The sequence below is a fragment of the Accipiter gentilis genome, chromosome 9 (assembly GCF_929443795.1).
Source record: "Accipiter gentilis chromosome 9, bAccGen1.1, whole genome shotgun sequence".
In the NCBI taxonomy this organism is placed as follows: domain Eukaryota; kingdom Metazoa; phylum Chordata; class Aves; order Accipitriformes; family Accipitridae; genus Astur; species Astur gentilis.
Window position 1 is genome coordinate 11,644,139 of NC_064888.1, and position 16,759 is coordinate 11,660,897.

The window sequence follows — 16,759 nt, forward strand, 5'->3', positions numbered from 1 at the left end:
AACACCAAAAATTAAGAATAAAATATTACAGCTCCCTTTCACAGGTGTAATACCATTTTCATTGACAAAACAGTCACAAAAAACCCTGTTTTGTCTTATGTTTTGTAATATGAGTATGTGCGCATGCGTGTAGAAAAGCGGAGAGACTTGATATAACTACAGAGACAAAGAGTTTTTCAACAGTAAGGATTAATCTAGTGAAAACATAGCTATTACTCACATTTCTCTTCAGAAATACGACTTGGTATTCCTCATCAGTTTCATTTTCACATCCAGTTTCCAAAAATCCTCCTCAAATCCTTCCTCTAACCATACATCTGTGTATTTGCTCACCCTAAAAGTATACTTCCAGCTGTTTACTACCCAACCTCATCTTACTGTGGGCAGCACCCAGTGCTTTTAACCTATAGTCGTTTTAGAGCATAGTAAGATTCTTTATGAAACTTGCCACGCTACCAATTTTTGTGTCAGAAAATTTGATTACTGATGCTTCTACATCCAAGAGGTCAGCAAAATAAAACATTAAACTTCCCAGCAGGCCTTTACACACACTGATGCAATGTGTGTAGAGGCACAGAAGACGCTCCTGTAGCGGAAAAAGCAATTCAAAACACATCAGTGCATCTGAAGCTTTTTAGGATGACACAACAGATCTGATTTCTGTTGCAGGTTCTTTAACAGGTGATCAGACCTAGTTCCACAGAGCACCGTCTGACAGTCATTGACAAACTTAGGGTCAATTCATTGTTTTTCCCCAGGAAATTAATGTCAAATACCATGATTTATCATGAGATTTTCATAAAGACATTTGAAGTAAAACAATGCATTTAACATGACCCTGGTCCCTTGAGCTCTTACTGGAATTGCGTTACTCCTGAATGTGCCATTTAATTCTGTTGCCTGAAGAATTCCTAAAGAAATTTCAAACACCAGTTCAGTTGCACTGGGAGAAAGGTTTTTCTTTCCATTTCACAGGTGGGGAAGGGAAGCATAGAGGAGCTAGAAAGCCTTCTCAGGATGACATGGCAAAGAATAGCAGGGACAGAGAGAGGGCTCAGACTGTCTCATTCTGGCCTTGAGCTCCAACAGCTCTACAACACCTCAGCAAGAGAGGAGACTTGTCTTGTCTTAGCTATGACTTACTTGAATCGCTATAGCGCCTAGCCATCATTTTCATATCAGGCAGCAGTCTCATCAGCAGAAAGCTCCCATTGTGATCAATGGGGGGTAGATTTCTGTGCATCTTCTGAAATTATGTGCCATAAATGAGAGAAGTGGAAAAACAAGGGCTGTCATGAAGATGCAGTATTTATATGAACCCTTATCTTATACAAATACAGGAGAACTGTATGGATGTGTATCAGCTGACCTTTCCCCCATTGGTATTGCTCAGTGGAAGAACAGTACATCATTAGGAAGAGCTTGAATGCTGCACCTATCAAGTCTGAGGTCCTTGAAAGGTCACTTCTCCAGAACCAAGCTATTACCCATTTCTTGCTATTATCCATTTCTTCACCCTAAGTGACAAAATCTAAAAGCTGGTTTCACGCTAGGTGGAATGCCACAGTTTGCACCCTGCTTCTACCATTTCCACTTAGCAATCATCTTCTTTAAAACTTCCACATCTTTCCTGTGAAATCTCTCCATTTCTTGTCACAGAATTTAAGGCATTTTACTGGAAAGGACTATATTCTTTCACTGAAGTTGTGCATATAGATTTCTATCTGCAGCTTCAGTGTAAAACAAGGCATATTTTATTGTAAGCACAACAACATTAAGGGGCTTGTTAGGCTGTTCAGTGACTGCTCTGTATTTCTAATTGCCAAGCCTGTTACTTTTCCTTAATTTAGCCAGTGCAGAAATTATAATCCAAAATGTATGTCTGATAAGGGACAAGTAATTCATGAGGTAAATAATTTTCAGCTCCAGCATAGCACAGCATTACTATAAACATGGGACTTCCTTAGACTGTGCAATGTTATTTTGTCTTTAGAACACTTGACGGCTCCCACAAGGAGGACACCAAGGGGTTGGCTGGTTTTTAGAGATCAGCAGATGGACAAATTAAAACATTGCTCAAGGGAACAGTATAACTTCCAGAGAGCAGGTAGAGAAGGACCATTTATTAGAGTAAACCACAAAATCCCAGTGCTGGAAACTCTCCATAATCATAAACACATGTTCTTCAAGTGACCTCCCTCCTCATGGCCAGCAGTCAACTCCAGCACATTGAGCAGAGAAGCCTTGCTGGAGATGCGTAAGCACGGCTCTGCTGAAGCAAACTAATGAGGGCGATGGGCATGCCCTGGGAGCCAGGCTGCTGTTCCCGAGCTCAGCGTGCAATATCCGTGGAACTAGGTTATTTTTCCCCCTATTCACCGATGCCTGCCTAGAGCTGGCAAGGTTCAGCTGGCTTCTTCATGGAAACTCTTCCCACCAAATTCTTATGAAAAAAATCCTTCTAGTGGGATTAGTATAAGATGGTTGTCACAGCTGAGAGGAAGAGGAAACAGCACGTGGGCAGCTGCAGTACGCAACATGCTCTCCACTGGAAGGAACAGAATGTCTGCGGCAATTTTCCATCTCCTTTCAGTGTCTATCTTACTGGTACAGACTGAAGGTCAGTCTGTGGTAAATGGAAAAGATAAATTTGATCATAACTGAATTTGCAGAGTATGTGAATTAAGGGTTTCAGGATTTGGTACTGAGATATTAACCCTTTGCAGAAGGCGGCAAAGAAACACATATGTACTACTGGAATAAGTGATACCATAAGTTCAGGAACCAGGTTTGCTACAAAGGAAAATGGGTTGTAGCAGTTTGCACATAGAGCATCTGTGATGTTACGAGGGCCAGGATTCCCAGGGGTTGAAAGATCCCCAACTCAAGCAGTTTTAGAAGGTTAAAGTTACAAATCAGCAGGACAAAAACAACAGTAACTATAAAGGGATGTTTGTAAGACACCCTTTTAAGAATTTATTTTTTTTTTCCGTTCTTGGAATTAACTGTTAAAATAATTTTAACTTTTTAAGCCCAATCCTATGTTACATGCAACTTTGTCATTACTACCAGAAGGCCACCCAAAGAACACCTACCACGTACCTTGTGGTTTTTGCTTTCACAGCATTCAACTGGTCAAGCATTACATAGGACAGTAATTACATGGCAGTTTATTTGCTGGGTTGCTAGATTTTTGAGTCTACTGATTAACTCCACAAGTATCGCTGCAGCCTTCTCATGCTTAAAATATTTCTATATAATTTAAAGGATGTTACAGCCTCAGTTGGTTTCTCACTTAAAGTCACCCTCATCATCTTTAATCTGCTTGTTGAAGAAACAGCAAGTGACATCTCTAACAACTGAGAACAGAAAGCTGCACCCAAGACTTTCAGAACTCATGTGAGCTCAGGACCCTTTGCATAGCCTTTCTTTTTTTGTTTTTTTGTTTGGTTTTTTTAAAAACAGGAGTAGCTCAACTTCAAAACCAGAGATGTTATTTCTCTCTGATTCACCATTGAAAGTCTGTCATTATATACAGAGAATGCAAATAAAGATCTATTTTGCAGTTGTGGAAGACTATGTATAAAATCTAAACTATATGCACAGATACACACAAGATTATATGTACAACTGCAATTTATTTAACCTTAATTTCCTTTCTTCATATGCTGTTCATAGTAAGTCACCACTCCAAAAACTTAGGCGTCACATTTTAAACCAAAAGTGTTTGCAGGCTTTTAAAACACAGCATAGAAAATTTATTTTTTCCCATTACGGATACTATATCCTAAGATGAGAGTGCTGAAAATACTGCAAGTTAAACATACGGAACAGTGTTCGTATCAGTTGAACAAGGGGGAGGAGAAAAAAATTATGCACACCGTTCCTTTTCACCCAGAGCTTGGCACAATGACAGATTTATTTTTTCATTGATTCTTTACACCCGTCATAAGGTACTAAATTCGCTTGGGCAGAGACTCTTTTTCCTCAGGTTTTAGCCCAAAGTAAAAATTTTGCTGAAGGAAATGCATGAGATGTAGTGAAAATGCTAACTCTAACTTTTGGGTTAATGCCAGGAAGTATATCACTGTGAAATTTAGTCCAAATTGAGAATAGTGTGAGGAAGCATGTGTAAAAAGAAATGGTAATAGCTATTGTGAAAATTAATTTTTAAAGACAACAGTACTCAGCTTTGATAGAAAGTGTTTTCTGGGAACGGGTAGAGGCCGTGTTGAACTTCCTCGCACAGCTACGTGACCCCTGCCAATCAATGTCAACACTTTATTAATATTTTACTGAAAAAGTGTGAGATGATTCAAACTTCAGCTGTCTCGGTAGATGTTGCTAAGCAACTTTGCTGCTTGTCTGAGAACTAGTTTTCACAGCAACCTTTCCTTTAAACCAAAGGCCTGCGTCCACTTGAAACATTTTCCCCTTTGTCAGTGAAGAACCCAGCAAGCTGTATTCCACCCCTTCCTTTATATTTCCCTCTCCATCTCCCAGTTGAGCAGAAATCAATTTAATGGTGTCTGAAATCCTCCACTTCACTTACCATAATCGCTGTCATAAAACACTATGAATTTCTGCCACCGCAGCTCCGTGACCAGTTTCAGCATAACATCATTGAGGCGGACCGGTGGCCGGGCGGCCAGCGTGTACTCCTCTTCCTCCAGGCTGGGGTTCAGGTGGCAGGCTGTGCGTGGGGAGCCTCCCGTGTTGCGCTGTACAAAAAGGTGTGGGATGTGCATGGCATCCGTCAGGGACTGCAGGGCGTTGGCCGAGGCACAACCAGTGGACGTCACTAAGGCTAAGATCCCCAGGGTCATCAGGTCACAGGCTGGAGAAGACAAGAAATAAAGCAGGGTTAGGACAAGCACAACAATTCCTTCGACGAGCCTAGGTGCTAAGAGGGGAACAAGACGGGCTTTACCCTTGCCATTAACACAGAGCTGAAATGATTCATATTACCGTATCAGCTGAAGCCTTTCAGAGCTACGTCCTGTACCTTTACAGGAGGAGACAGTATCTGCAAACTGTACTGATAAGACAAAGTTGAGGACAGATAACATTACTACTGTCATTTCTTCAGACAGGAGCCGGTGCAGATGGAGATTATGGCCCTTGATTCAGGTCACTGGTGTTGGAAGCAGGAACTGAACTCCCATCTTTCAGAACCCACTTCACTGCCTTCACCTCTTAATCTTTGCTGTGCACATTGGATGAAGATTTTGGACAGCAAAGAGCAATTTCAGTTTCAAGAATTTGTCTTGTACAACACAGTTTGGAAGGATTTTTAAATTGATGAAAAAACCATTCACAGTGTGTCTCAGATCTCAGAGCAACAGAAAAACAACAAAGGCACTCGTTAGAACGAAGGCAACTCGTGAACGACTAAACAATTGATAACAATGCTGTAGCTGTCTTCAAAAAGATCGTGAAAAGCACGTACCATTTAAAAACACAGCATATACATTCGCACCCATCTGCTTCTGAGAAGGAAGCATCAGGTGAGTTTGAGACACAGGCTGGGCAGCCCCGAGCAGAGCCCTGCGCAGCCCAGCCTTGCTCTGCGGCTCAGGACTCCCAGGACTCCTCCAGGTAAGACAACCTGATATTCAGCTGGGGCTGGAAAACGTTTCCCAAAAGTCAAGGGGATGGGACAGGTTATGAATGATTAATAGTAATTTAAAGTTAATTATCAATTAATATTAATTACCTAACGCCACAGAAATTAAATATATAAAACTGTTCCTAATGAAACCAACGAACCATTTCACCAAGTATCTTCTCAGACCAGAGAGAAAATAAATATATTTCACTTTGATATGGGATAACAGAAAGAAAATGTTTGATCTTCTCTATGCACAGAACATTCAACATGTATCCTAATGCAACAGAGAAAGATGAAGTGCTTTTAAAATTATTTCCTTTATGGTCTTTACAATAAACATATGTCAGCTGCATTATCTAAATTTACTCTGTGTTGATTATAGTTATATGAAATTGTTCTTTGTTTTTCCTGAGAGCTGACCTGATTTAGCAGCAGGGAGGCATTACATTTGCCAAATGGGAGACCCAGGTTCGGGAACAGATTTGATTTCCCAGGCTTCTTGCCAGAGAAAACTGAACATGTCATACAGGTAATTTATTTAGTCACAGTAGGGGAGGGAACAGAGAAGTGGGAACAGAGGGAGAGAACAGCAGAGCTGAGCTATAAACCCCTGCAGAGATGACCAACCAGCGAGCTTTGCTGTCACCGAGGGTGAGAGAAGTAAGCCACGCGGGTCTGCAGGAAGAACAATTTACTTGCAAAGCAGACAGAAGGAGAGAAATAACAAAGCCCTTTCTGATGGGAGGCTGCATTCAGAAAGTCACTTATTTGTGGAATATAGAGCTGATCACCAGTTGTATAACAAGAGAGAACTTCATTCAGCAGCTGACATTAATCAAAAGCTGCTCACTTATTAGCAGCGAAAAGACCAGAGATGTGACAGACCACAGCAAATGGGCCCCCTTATCTCCCAGCACAGCCCACCGAACACAGCTAAAATATCTCAGCAAAGACTGTTCTGGTTGAGGCATTTTGCCAGTGTTTTGTAGTTTGTGTCAATGGGTTAAAATGAAGAATTAGTCAATACGCCTCTACATTCTGATATTTTGTCAATTGATTATGTTCTGCCTGAAAGGATATGCTACGCAGTAAGTGTTATCTCCTCTTGCCTCTCTGTTTTGATATAGCATAGCAGGCAATAAAAAACTGGAATGACTAAGGAAAAAAAGATTTCATATTTTCTGAATTGCTTTCTTTAGTCAAATTACAGAATGTGAAACAGAACATCTCATATTTCTAAGAGAAGACTTCTACTGTATAAAAATACAATGGATTCCAATAAGTTCAACCTCTCCACACTTATTACACTGAAAGGTGAGAATAAGCTTTTAGCACATAAAGAAGAAAAGTCTTACTTTCTACATGAGTAACACAATGGGGAACAACTACCTAACAGACTCCAATTTGTTAAAAAAAATTATTAACTCTTAAGACATCTTGAAATTCCTTAGCAAGAGAGTATTCAAGGACTACACAATCCCAAAAGAAAACTCTGGTGACAATTATTTTTAGGATTTCCCCCCACATGCCTGTACTTCCTCGTACACAAACCTTTGACATGAGAAAAGATGTGTAATTTTCTGGTTTACCTCATACTAGCTATGGATTTTCACCAACAATCAAGCGTCCCTGACAATGTGACTAAGTAAATCACTGATTCTGTATGTCAGTTGCAGCTTCATAAGCACTCCAAAGAACCTGCAATTTTTGCACATGAATTTCATAACCCCCATCTTGATTTCCTGAAAGCTGAAATACAAAGATCTGAAGTGCCTTGGCTCAAGTCAACCTACTAACATAATGGAAATGGGAAACAAAACACCTTGAGATCTTTAGTGATATTTAATTACTATAGCTGTAGTTACAACATTTTCATATTTATCCATCCTGTAGATATATTTACATAGATAAGTTTCAGAAAATAAAGCTTTCAAATTATTTGTTCCACAGATAAAAAGACACAATGTTCCAGCAAACCTGCCTCCAGGTTTTGCTGCTATATGAATAGCAATAGTTATTAGTTTACTGTACCGAATACCTTCATCGCCATCAGGCTTCATTTTAAGAAGATACCAACATCCTACAAATCATACAGTAAGAAATGTGCATGTTAACATGATGAAAACATGAACTCTACCATACCTAAAGAATGAATCTGCATTCATCTATTTAAGCACATTAAATTGTGTCATGGTAGTTGTTCATCAATGTTGGCCTTCATCAAGAGAACATCTCTCAAGCTTATGCTTGGATTTCACTGAAGTTTCCCAAATTATTGATTAAACCAGTTTTTAGTTGTTTCAGTGAAGTATCTCTCCTAACCTATTCTTTTGAAGTCTGTTTTCAGAGATTCCCCTTTCCACATCTGCTTGACATTTTACATCCTGAACTGTTATTCCCATTCCAGAGTTTCATAAGACACTGTCTATTCTCTTCTCCATCTATTGCCTTGGTTTTTTCCAGTTAGCTTCTCTGTGTCACCTCTGTCATGATGAGGGCAGAAGTAACATGGGCTAATTTATTTGGGGCATCTTCTAACATCCATTTGTCTAAATTGACTCTTACATCACAGCAATACATACTAAACTTCTCTCTCATTCTGTGACCCACATCTCTAACTCCATTCATATCCCACTAAGACCATACTTAAGCCTGGAAGAGCAGCTAATATTTTTTCAGAGAGCACCTTCTCCATATATCCTTCTTAATCAGTGGGACTCCTCATTGCACGTGAGATGATGCAAGAATTCTGCTTTGCTACAATCATGTTTAAGATCTTGCTTTTCTACCATTGCTTCATGTATTGCCATCCTATTTCTGAAGACAGGTGCAGATGGCAAAGTCCTGATTTGACACCATCTTCATAAGGATATTTGCATTAAGGGCTTTAGCTCGGATCTCTCTGTAATTAAATCCATCTCTCTCCAAACTGCAGGGAATCAAAATACTCCAAGAAAAACTGTTATCTTGCTCCTGGCAACATGACAATGTGACCATCTTTCAGTCTCCCTTTCAATGGTTTCCTATTATTCAGAAAAGGGTAGAAACTTGTTCCTTTGTTTCCACAATTATTGATAGACCAGCTGCCACTCTAATTTCAGATCTAACAATATATCCACCTACTAGCACTCACACTGCCTCTTCAAACTTCAATGCCTTTCCGTCTCTCACTTCTGTGTATCACTATAGCTGGTCCTACCCACTTTGGACACCATCTGATCATATTTGATAAATCCTCTCTGAATTATTTTTTTATTTTTACTTGAAATTTTTTTCTTCTTTTTCAGTTTGATTAACCCGTAGGAGCTCTTTACTGCACTGCAAATGGAGAATCAACCTAATCACAAAAACTTGCATTTTAAAAAAATTCACTGTTTGAAAATTGAGAGGTTGCTGCCTTTTTGCTCAGAAAAAAATTCAAATTAAGGAAAAGAACTTCAGATCCGGCAAGAGAATAGAAATCCAGCCACACTGCATGTACCTGATATTTCTGGTGTAGTACTCTGTAATGAAATGATTAACAAAGTTGGCACTTAAGTGTTCGTAATTAGGTTTCAAAGCTACCATCCTGCTGAGATGAGGGACTTCATGCTTGCCTTAGTACTATTGTCTTAGTCAATCTGGCAGAAAACTACTTTTTCACATTGTTTATCTTCAAAAACCAGTAGGAAAAAAAAAAATCATTTTATCATTAAAACATCAAATTCCAGAGAACATAACAAATTCGGCGGGGGGGGGGGGGGGGGGGGGGGGGGGGAACACACACAAGACACAACTGGATCTATTTTGGGAACCTAAATCCTAATATTCCATGAGATTATCAAGGCCTGTAATTTATTCTGCTGAAAGTGCATAGTTCGCAAATGTACCAACTGGCCAAGCAAGCAGATACAGAATATCATGTGCTATATACAAATAAACACACAAGGAACTAGCTATTGTATTATTCATGTGTACAAAATTTAACTAGCAGTTTGGTTCATTAGCCAATTCATATATATATAAACAGATACACATAACAAAAGTTTTGGGTGAAACACTAGAATAGTGAAGAGCTAGGAGATAAAAATATATCCGTTCAGAAAGCTGATAAGCTGTATCTTTAATCAGGATGTAAGGTCTGTGGGAAGCGCATCCATAGAGGTATTTTTAAATTAAATGGAAAAAGTCCTTCTGGCCAGTTTGTCTGGAGCACAGAGATGAGATAGAAAGGATGACAACACAAGGAGAAAGACTGCAGCCCACCAAGCAGTACTTCAAAATCAAGAGGATGATGATACAATTCCTTCAGCTAAAAACAAAATAACACAAACCAGAGAAGTGAGTGTTTCCAAGCATATCTAAACAAAACCCAAATGTTTCTACTGTAGTACACAAGAAAATTCTATGAAGTCAGGGCACAAACTTATAGCTAATTCAGTCACACAGAGAAATGGCAAAAGACTATTACCTATCCACATTTGAATTCTCTTCAGGCCTCACAAGGCCTTTAAAATTTAAATGCTTCATTCCATAAGGCAGACAAAATTATAGACTAATCTCATTAATATCACTGAAAATGCTTCTATTAAAAATATTGTTCTATAGAAAGATTCACTCCTATTGGTGAATTAAGGACAACACCAAAATTAGTCATCTAAGCATGCACTCAACCTGATGCTTCAGTAAATGGGGTTTCCCAAAGATTATCTTTTTCTTTACTTTACATTTTATGATGTTTGCTTATTCTTCAACTTCTTTCATTAACTGAGAAAGGCAATTCATAATGAATTTGCATCATTGGCAACTAATGTCATGCTATGCAGTTGTCTCTCCTTTGGATACTCAGCAGTAAACATTTTTCTTTGTTTCATTTCTGTAGTTTTTACTTACCTTTATGTTTGTACTTACACTATGTTTCTTCAAATAACTAAGAATTTATCATTTTTATTATGAAAAGTCTACAGAAAGCTATAGTTACTTTTCACACAGTAACTGTTAATACAGAGAAAAGGTAACATAGACAGCAAAAATCTTTTATGTAGCACTTTTATTGCTGTATCACCTTATACGTAATGAAGATGAATATTTCTTACTCCATTACACAGATCTTCAATCAAAACAAAATGCATCTTAAAACAAGAAAGCAAATTCACAATTAGTCCACTGTGCAGTTTGATGCAAAAATCAAACCAACCAAAACCCCTCACTATCCCAACTTAGATGTGTACATTTTTCGGATATAACATTTGACAACAGTAAATATTTCCTCCCTTTCACTTAATTAGCTCTTCTTCTGTATCTGGGATGAGGATACAGGCATTCTTAGATCCCACAGTCCTTGATGTGATTATTTTGGAAGCCACAGGAAAGTCTGACATAGCCTCACCATAGCTCCTGATAGCAATTGTGTTCCCCCGCTTGCTAGCATTCAGAGGCCAAATGTGATGCCAAGTCTTCCGCCAAAGATGAGAATTTCAGATCATGAAAGTATTCCCCATACATAATAATGCATCGTGAGAAGCGTCTTGGAGAGCATCTGTGACCAGCCCAGCATTCAAAATACAAACGCAGCCACTGACTAATACTGCAGACTCTCTTGCAATAAGTAAAAACAAATAAATAACCAGTCTGAGAATCAAAGAGGACAGAACATGCCTGGAGTTTGTCAGATAGATAACATTCTTGCTGGGCTTCACAGAAACATGATATAAACTTAAAACAAAGGAACCATATACCCAACACAAAGGCAAAGCAAACTCTAATGTTTGCCTCCTCAAACCTCCTGTTTTCTAGAGTCTCACATCAAACAAACCTCCCTTTGTGTGACCTTTTTCTAAAGTCATGAAACCCACATTGGGAAGAATTAACAACAAATCAGTGCAGGGCTCTCTCCAGCTCCGAGAAGCCAAGCGTACCTTCTCCTGCCAGCTCGCAAGCTCAAGAAAAGCTTCAAAATCTGACACACACACACCATATTGCCAGAGCATCTCTGGACAAGATGCTGATACTTTCCCTGTGTGAATATGTATCATGTAAGGTCCTTAATAAATGATTGGCCACAGCAACAAAACCTGGGGCCATGGTCCCTAAAGTCACAGAGTTAACAGCGCCAAAGCTAAAAAAAGTATAAGCCAACTTGTTAGCAGAATCATGAGCATCTATGCATGGATGAGATAATGCCAGTGAGACTAAAACTCTATGAAAACTGGCGAAGCTCATTGCTGACCTGTGGCAGGTTCGAATTTTTCCTTTTAGTGCAACTATGGAGGAGACGCAGTATTTGCCAGCAGTGGAATTGCTATTGCGAGTGCTCCATGGAGTTTTTTTGCTACTTAGTCTCCTAATAACTACAAACCAAAATGATTACACTAGATAATATTGAAAAAACTGAATAATTACCATTTAGCCTGTTTCTGAATTCTTTCTCCATCCTTCATTCTTTTTTTCTTAGAAAACACAAGATAAGGGAGTCTTAGGTATTTTTTCTTAGCAACAGAATCTTAGCAACTGAAATAAGACCAGCAAGTCAGTTGATAAACACTTTCTTTTTTTTTCCTTTTAGAAAATCTTATCATAAATTGTATCGTAAAGTCCTATAGCTGGACACTTCAGTCTCCAACTTGGGTAAAATTCTCAGCAGGGCAGCTCAAAGGACTTTGTGATCCAAAAATTAGATATGCATCATCGCTTACATTTTCTAAAATAATGATGATTATTTCAGTAGGCCATCAGTTATGAAGAAAAGATTCCAGAAAACCACTACATAAATTCAAGAAAACCTGTACGAGCCTATATCAGTGTGCATATTTAAGTGTACACCTGACAAAGCAGCATCTGAAAAACACCTCAAAAGCTAAAGAAAGCATGAGATTTTGACATGTTTACTGAAAAAATTGTCGGGAAAAGTGTTATTAAAGAGCCTCCCCCCATTCTTGGGCTTCCTTTTTATTGTTTTCCCAGCATTCAGCAGCCTAAGCTGAACAAGGAGGAGGAATGGGGGGGTAGGGGGGAAGGAATGGCTTTTTAGATGTATTTTTCCTAGGCTTTTTCCTCCAGAAACATGTTAACCATTACTCACAGAACAGAGGCACAGGGGCAATATCGCCTTCCTTGTGCTGCTCTGCCCACACCGCCTGTTTACCTCTTCTGGGGTCAGAAGCTGGCACCCCATCTCCTTTGTGTCACTTCTTGGAGTGCTAACACAGCACCTTGTTACTGGCTGCGTAGGAGAAGCAGTATTTAGATCTTCAACTTGCTTTCAACCATAAGCTTTACTACCTGATGTCTTGTAGGCCAATTCTCAGCATGTATAATCTGTCAGAGCTCCCCTGACATTACCAGAACCATCCTTTACCTCTAAATAATAGTCACTGTGTCTCGTTTACTCCATTACCCCCGTGGTTCGGCATTTTCAGTAAACTGTCATTGCTGGCTTGCACACACACAGACAGACCACCTCATTTTGGTACAAAGGCTGCGAAACACTTTTATTTTATGGGACCTATAGTGAACACACAAAATTGCATAAATCCTTCCCTAGAATGCATATTGACTGGAACAACTGGAGGTTTAAAGCAACTTCCCTGGAGAAGGAAACCAAAAAGACATTTTGGTGCATGACAATATTCTTTGTGTCAGTATCAACCCCCTAAATGACTAGTTGCCATCCTGGAAAAGTTAACCAGGAGCAGAAAGAGGAGCAACCTAGACCACTCTTCAGTTCACGTTTACGCAGATAAAGAAATTATTTCACAGTGGTAAGTAATATACCATGGAGACAGAAAACAGTTATCAAAACTAGAGTTGTGGCTTTCATTTAGTTTGTGGGAGCATATTAACAGCTCTTGTCAGTCTTTAACAGTCTAAAATAAAACATGAAAATCCTCTCACACCAAGCACACAAGTAAAACTGCTCTACCGGCAAAGCAGTTTAGTTTCCATATAACTGAGTGATGCCATCAAGTGGTCAACAAATACACCAGTTGTTTTCCAAGTAAAGTTTTTGGGTTAATCTTCATTGAACAGCCTACATTTTTGCCTTGAAAAGCTACCACCATGAAATCGGTAGAAAGCATACACCACTGATAAAAGTGCGTTAATTGACAGCACTAGTGACAGATAAGCAATGGCCTTATTTTTACAGAAGACAGACCTGATACTGCTCTCTAGCTCCTCCAAAGAAGGTAAGAGTCTCCGAGAGCAGAAACGGCTTCATAGTTGAGTTTTACTATTGGTTTTGCAGCTGGGTGGATATGGAAGACCAAACCAGGAAAGATTGCATAATGTATGTATTAAAAAAAATTTAAACATTTTTTAGACAACAGTTTAACAATGTGAGTGGTTAAGGATGTGAAACATCACAATTTAAACATTTTCTAGTTTTTCTGAATTAATAATAATAATTTAAAAAAAAAAAAAAATCCTTAAAGCAACTAAATAGTACCTTGACAGTACAAAAATTCTCCAGAATAACTGTACTTCTGTTTCCTCAACAAATGTAATTTCATTAGTAATGGTTTTCTCCTGGAATCATAGCTTGGCATGATATTTAAAAATGTGGATAAGCATTTCTGGTAATTTTCAATAGGGCATGGTTTTACAGAGCTATACATTAATCACAATGGCATCAATACTATTTTAAGGCACTAGGTGGAACTGAACCAGCTTTGACTTTTTTTTTTTTGTCTTTTCCCCCTTCAAAACTAGTTCTGAGGTAGAATTAACTGCAAACCATCTCAATTATTCACAGGACATAATCAACTGCTTTTCTGAAAACTGCATATTTCTGTTCTTAGCAAGTTCTTCAATAATCATGTTTTCTTTTGCCCTTCAACACAGAATAAACTGCGCTTTCTCACCCTCTGCTTCTTTCACCTGCCTTTCGTTACAAATCATAATAATAGAGAAGTATTTTTTTCACACCTTCATTAGCATTCTGCAGGGATGCTTGACTTTGCCACCACCTTTGAGACTATTTTACATGTACACGCTGAGTATTATTTTAACGGCAGCGTGGCTCAGGCTCAGTTCCGGCACGCACATAAGAAAAACACTCTCCTGCCATTTACAAAAAGCAGTCAAATGCAGTAACTCTAGACAAGCCGATAAAACCTCTCAGTTCTTTGGTACCGAGAAATTCATTTGGATTCTGAGCAGTATCAACAAGAAAGGAACATGTTAGCCCTGCTTGCCTGTCTAATTAGCAGCAGCGATACATATGCACAAAAAGTGTCAATAGAAACTTCAATCGCCACCACCACCCCCCCCCAATTTTTCTCCTTTCTATCATGCCTTATGCTGAAAGCAGGAGGGATGAACATCAGTCTAAGCATCGTGACATTGCTTCCTAACTAACTACAAAAGATTTTTCTATTCTGCTATTTCCCCAGCACATTAGGAGCACGTGCCACTCACTGCACAATCCTATTCACCCAGAAATTTTAAGCAACCCAAAGCACTGACGCATGATCTCTTTTCCATAACCAACCTGCCACTGTGCCTCAGTAAAATGCCTACTTGAAAACAACAAATTCAAACAGCTACAAACATCACTCCAAAGCAGTATTTCACGTCCTCTGACCTAAACTTTAAGCAGGAGACTTAGAAGCGACCCTCTGGGGTATATATAATACTATAAGAGCTGCTGCATTACAAGAAGCTAAATATTACAAGACCCAAGGTAAATTCACAAAAGCTACTGTTGCCTCACTCATGGACAGCAAGTTCCGTACTCCAGTGACCCACTCAAGAAATGCACAGCCCTAAAACTTATCCTTATCATCCTGTCTATGCTGGATTCCCCCCTCTAATAGCTGTTTGTTCTACTAGCAAAGTGGACAGCAATATTATGCAAGGCAGATGAGACACAAGAAATCAATTCACGTAGCCGGGGAAGCACACCCATGGCGAAGGAGCCAACTTATCCAAACAACATTCATTTATTTATGCCAACTGCTGAAAGACTTGTAGTGTTTATGAATCTAGCTGTGACTCAGTACATATTTATAGCATATATTTATTGACAAGTTTTAGGTGTTGATCTATTGAAAGATCTCTGCAATGTATCACATACTTACAATTGCATTGAAGGATTATGCAAATATCCCAAGCCTAGCAACACTCTAAAGCTGCTATTTCGTTTTCTAAAATCAACTTTAAAAAGGAACACTTCCCTTCTTTCCTCACCCATGAAACACATAATGAATGCCAAAATTATTTTTGCTCAATACTAAGAAAAAGATCCTGTCCTCACTCAGCACCAGTATTCCTTACATGAAACCCACTTTGCTTACAGATCTCAAATCCCCATAACCATCCAATGCTACAAAACGGGTGGCATTAAAATACTGCAAATCTGCATCCTCCAGTTTTCCTTTTAGCAGTTGCACTAGAGTAGCTTCAGACACCACACATTTTTTTAACATCTAATAAAGCTACTCTAAATTATTGGAGTATTACTCTGAATTTCTCTCTCCCCTTCAGCTCTGCATGAGTCAAATCAGGCAAAAACATCAAAACCCACAAGTTTTCAAGAGTTCTCATCTGAATACATGAAATTAGCCAGTTGTTCAGAGGTGTTTAACACCTGATAGTTCCCACTGTGAACCTTAGGGCAGATTTTTAAAAAGGCTCAACATTTATGCACCTCTTACTCAGAGGCTGAGTAAAACAAGAGAAGACCAGGTCTCTTCCTGTGATGCTTAAATGAGACCTGACCTCTTGAAAGTTGCTCCCATTTTGGACTGCGCTTTTTTAAAAAAAAAAAACTCTACCTCCATCTCTGTGGGTAAACAGATATTATGCTGTGGATAACCAGACTTACCTCATACCAGCACAGATGCAGAATATTTATTTAATCTCCTATTATTCAAAATTGTTTAAAATTTAGCGTAATTACACCTTGCACCTAAGGTTTCTCTACACATGAAAGTCACGCTAGGGAAGACACCAACTTGAAAACTAACAATGTGTCCTGGAGTCATGGTCAGGTTTGATAGAGGTGAGTGCCTTTTCAGCTGTCTACCGTGAAGGTGGAAAATTCAAAGAAAAGTCACACCAAAAGGCAAATCAAGAGTCATTCAGAAGTGGTCAAAGCCTCTCTCTTTGTTGGATACGTTTTCTTTTCTTGTTCCTATCAAACAGCAATACAGTTTCCAAAGGTCCCCC

The 16,759-nt window shown here is 39.0% G+C and overlaps 1 protein-coding gene across 6 annotated transcripts in view; it reads right to left on the reverse strand.

The window, feature by feature from the left end:
* GRID1 (glutamate ionotropic receptor delta type subunit 1) overlaps positions 1-16,759 on the reverse strand; it is a 555,275-nt gene that overhangs the window by 326,215 nt on the left and 212,301 nt on the right. For all 6 annotated transcript variants that reach the window (XR_007507329.1, XM_049810876.1, XM_049810875.1 and 3 more), the window contains exon 3: positions 4,553-4,837. Coding sequence is in view for 5 of the 6 variants with exons in the window: in XM_049810876.1 (XP_049666833.1) it covers positions 4,553-4,837 (285 nt within the window). In the remaining variant the exon portion in view is untranslated. The remainder of the gene's footprint in view (positions 1-4,552; positions 4,838-16,759) is intronic.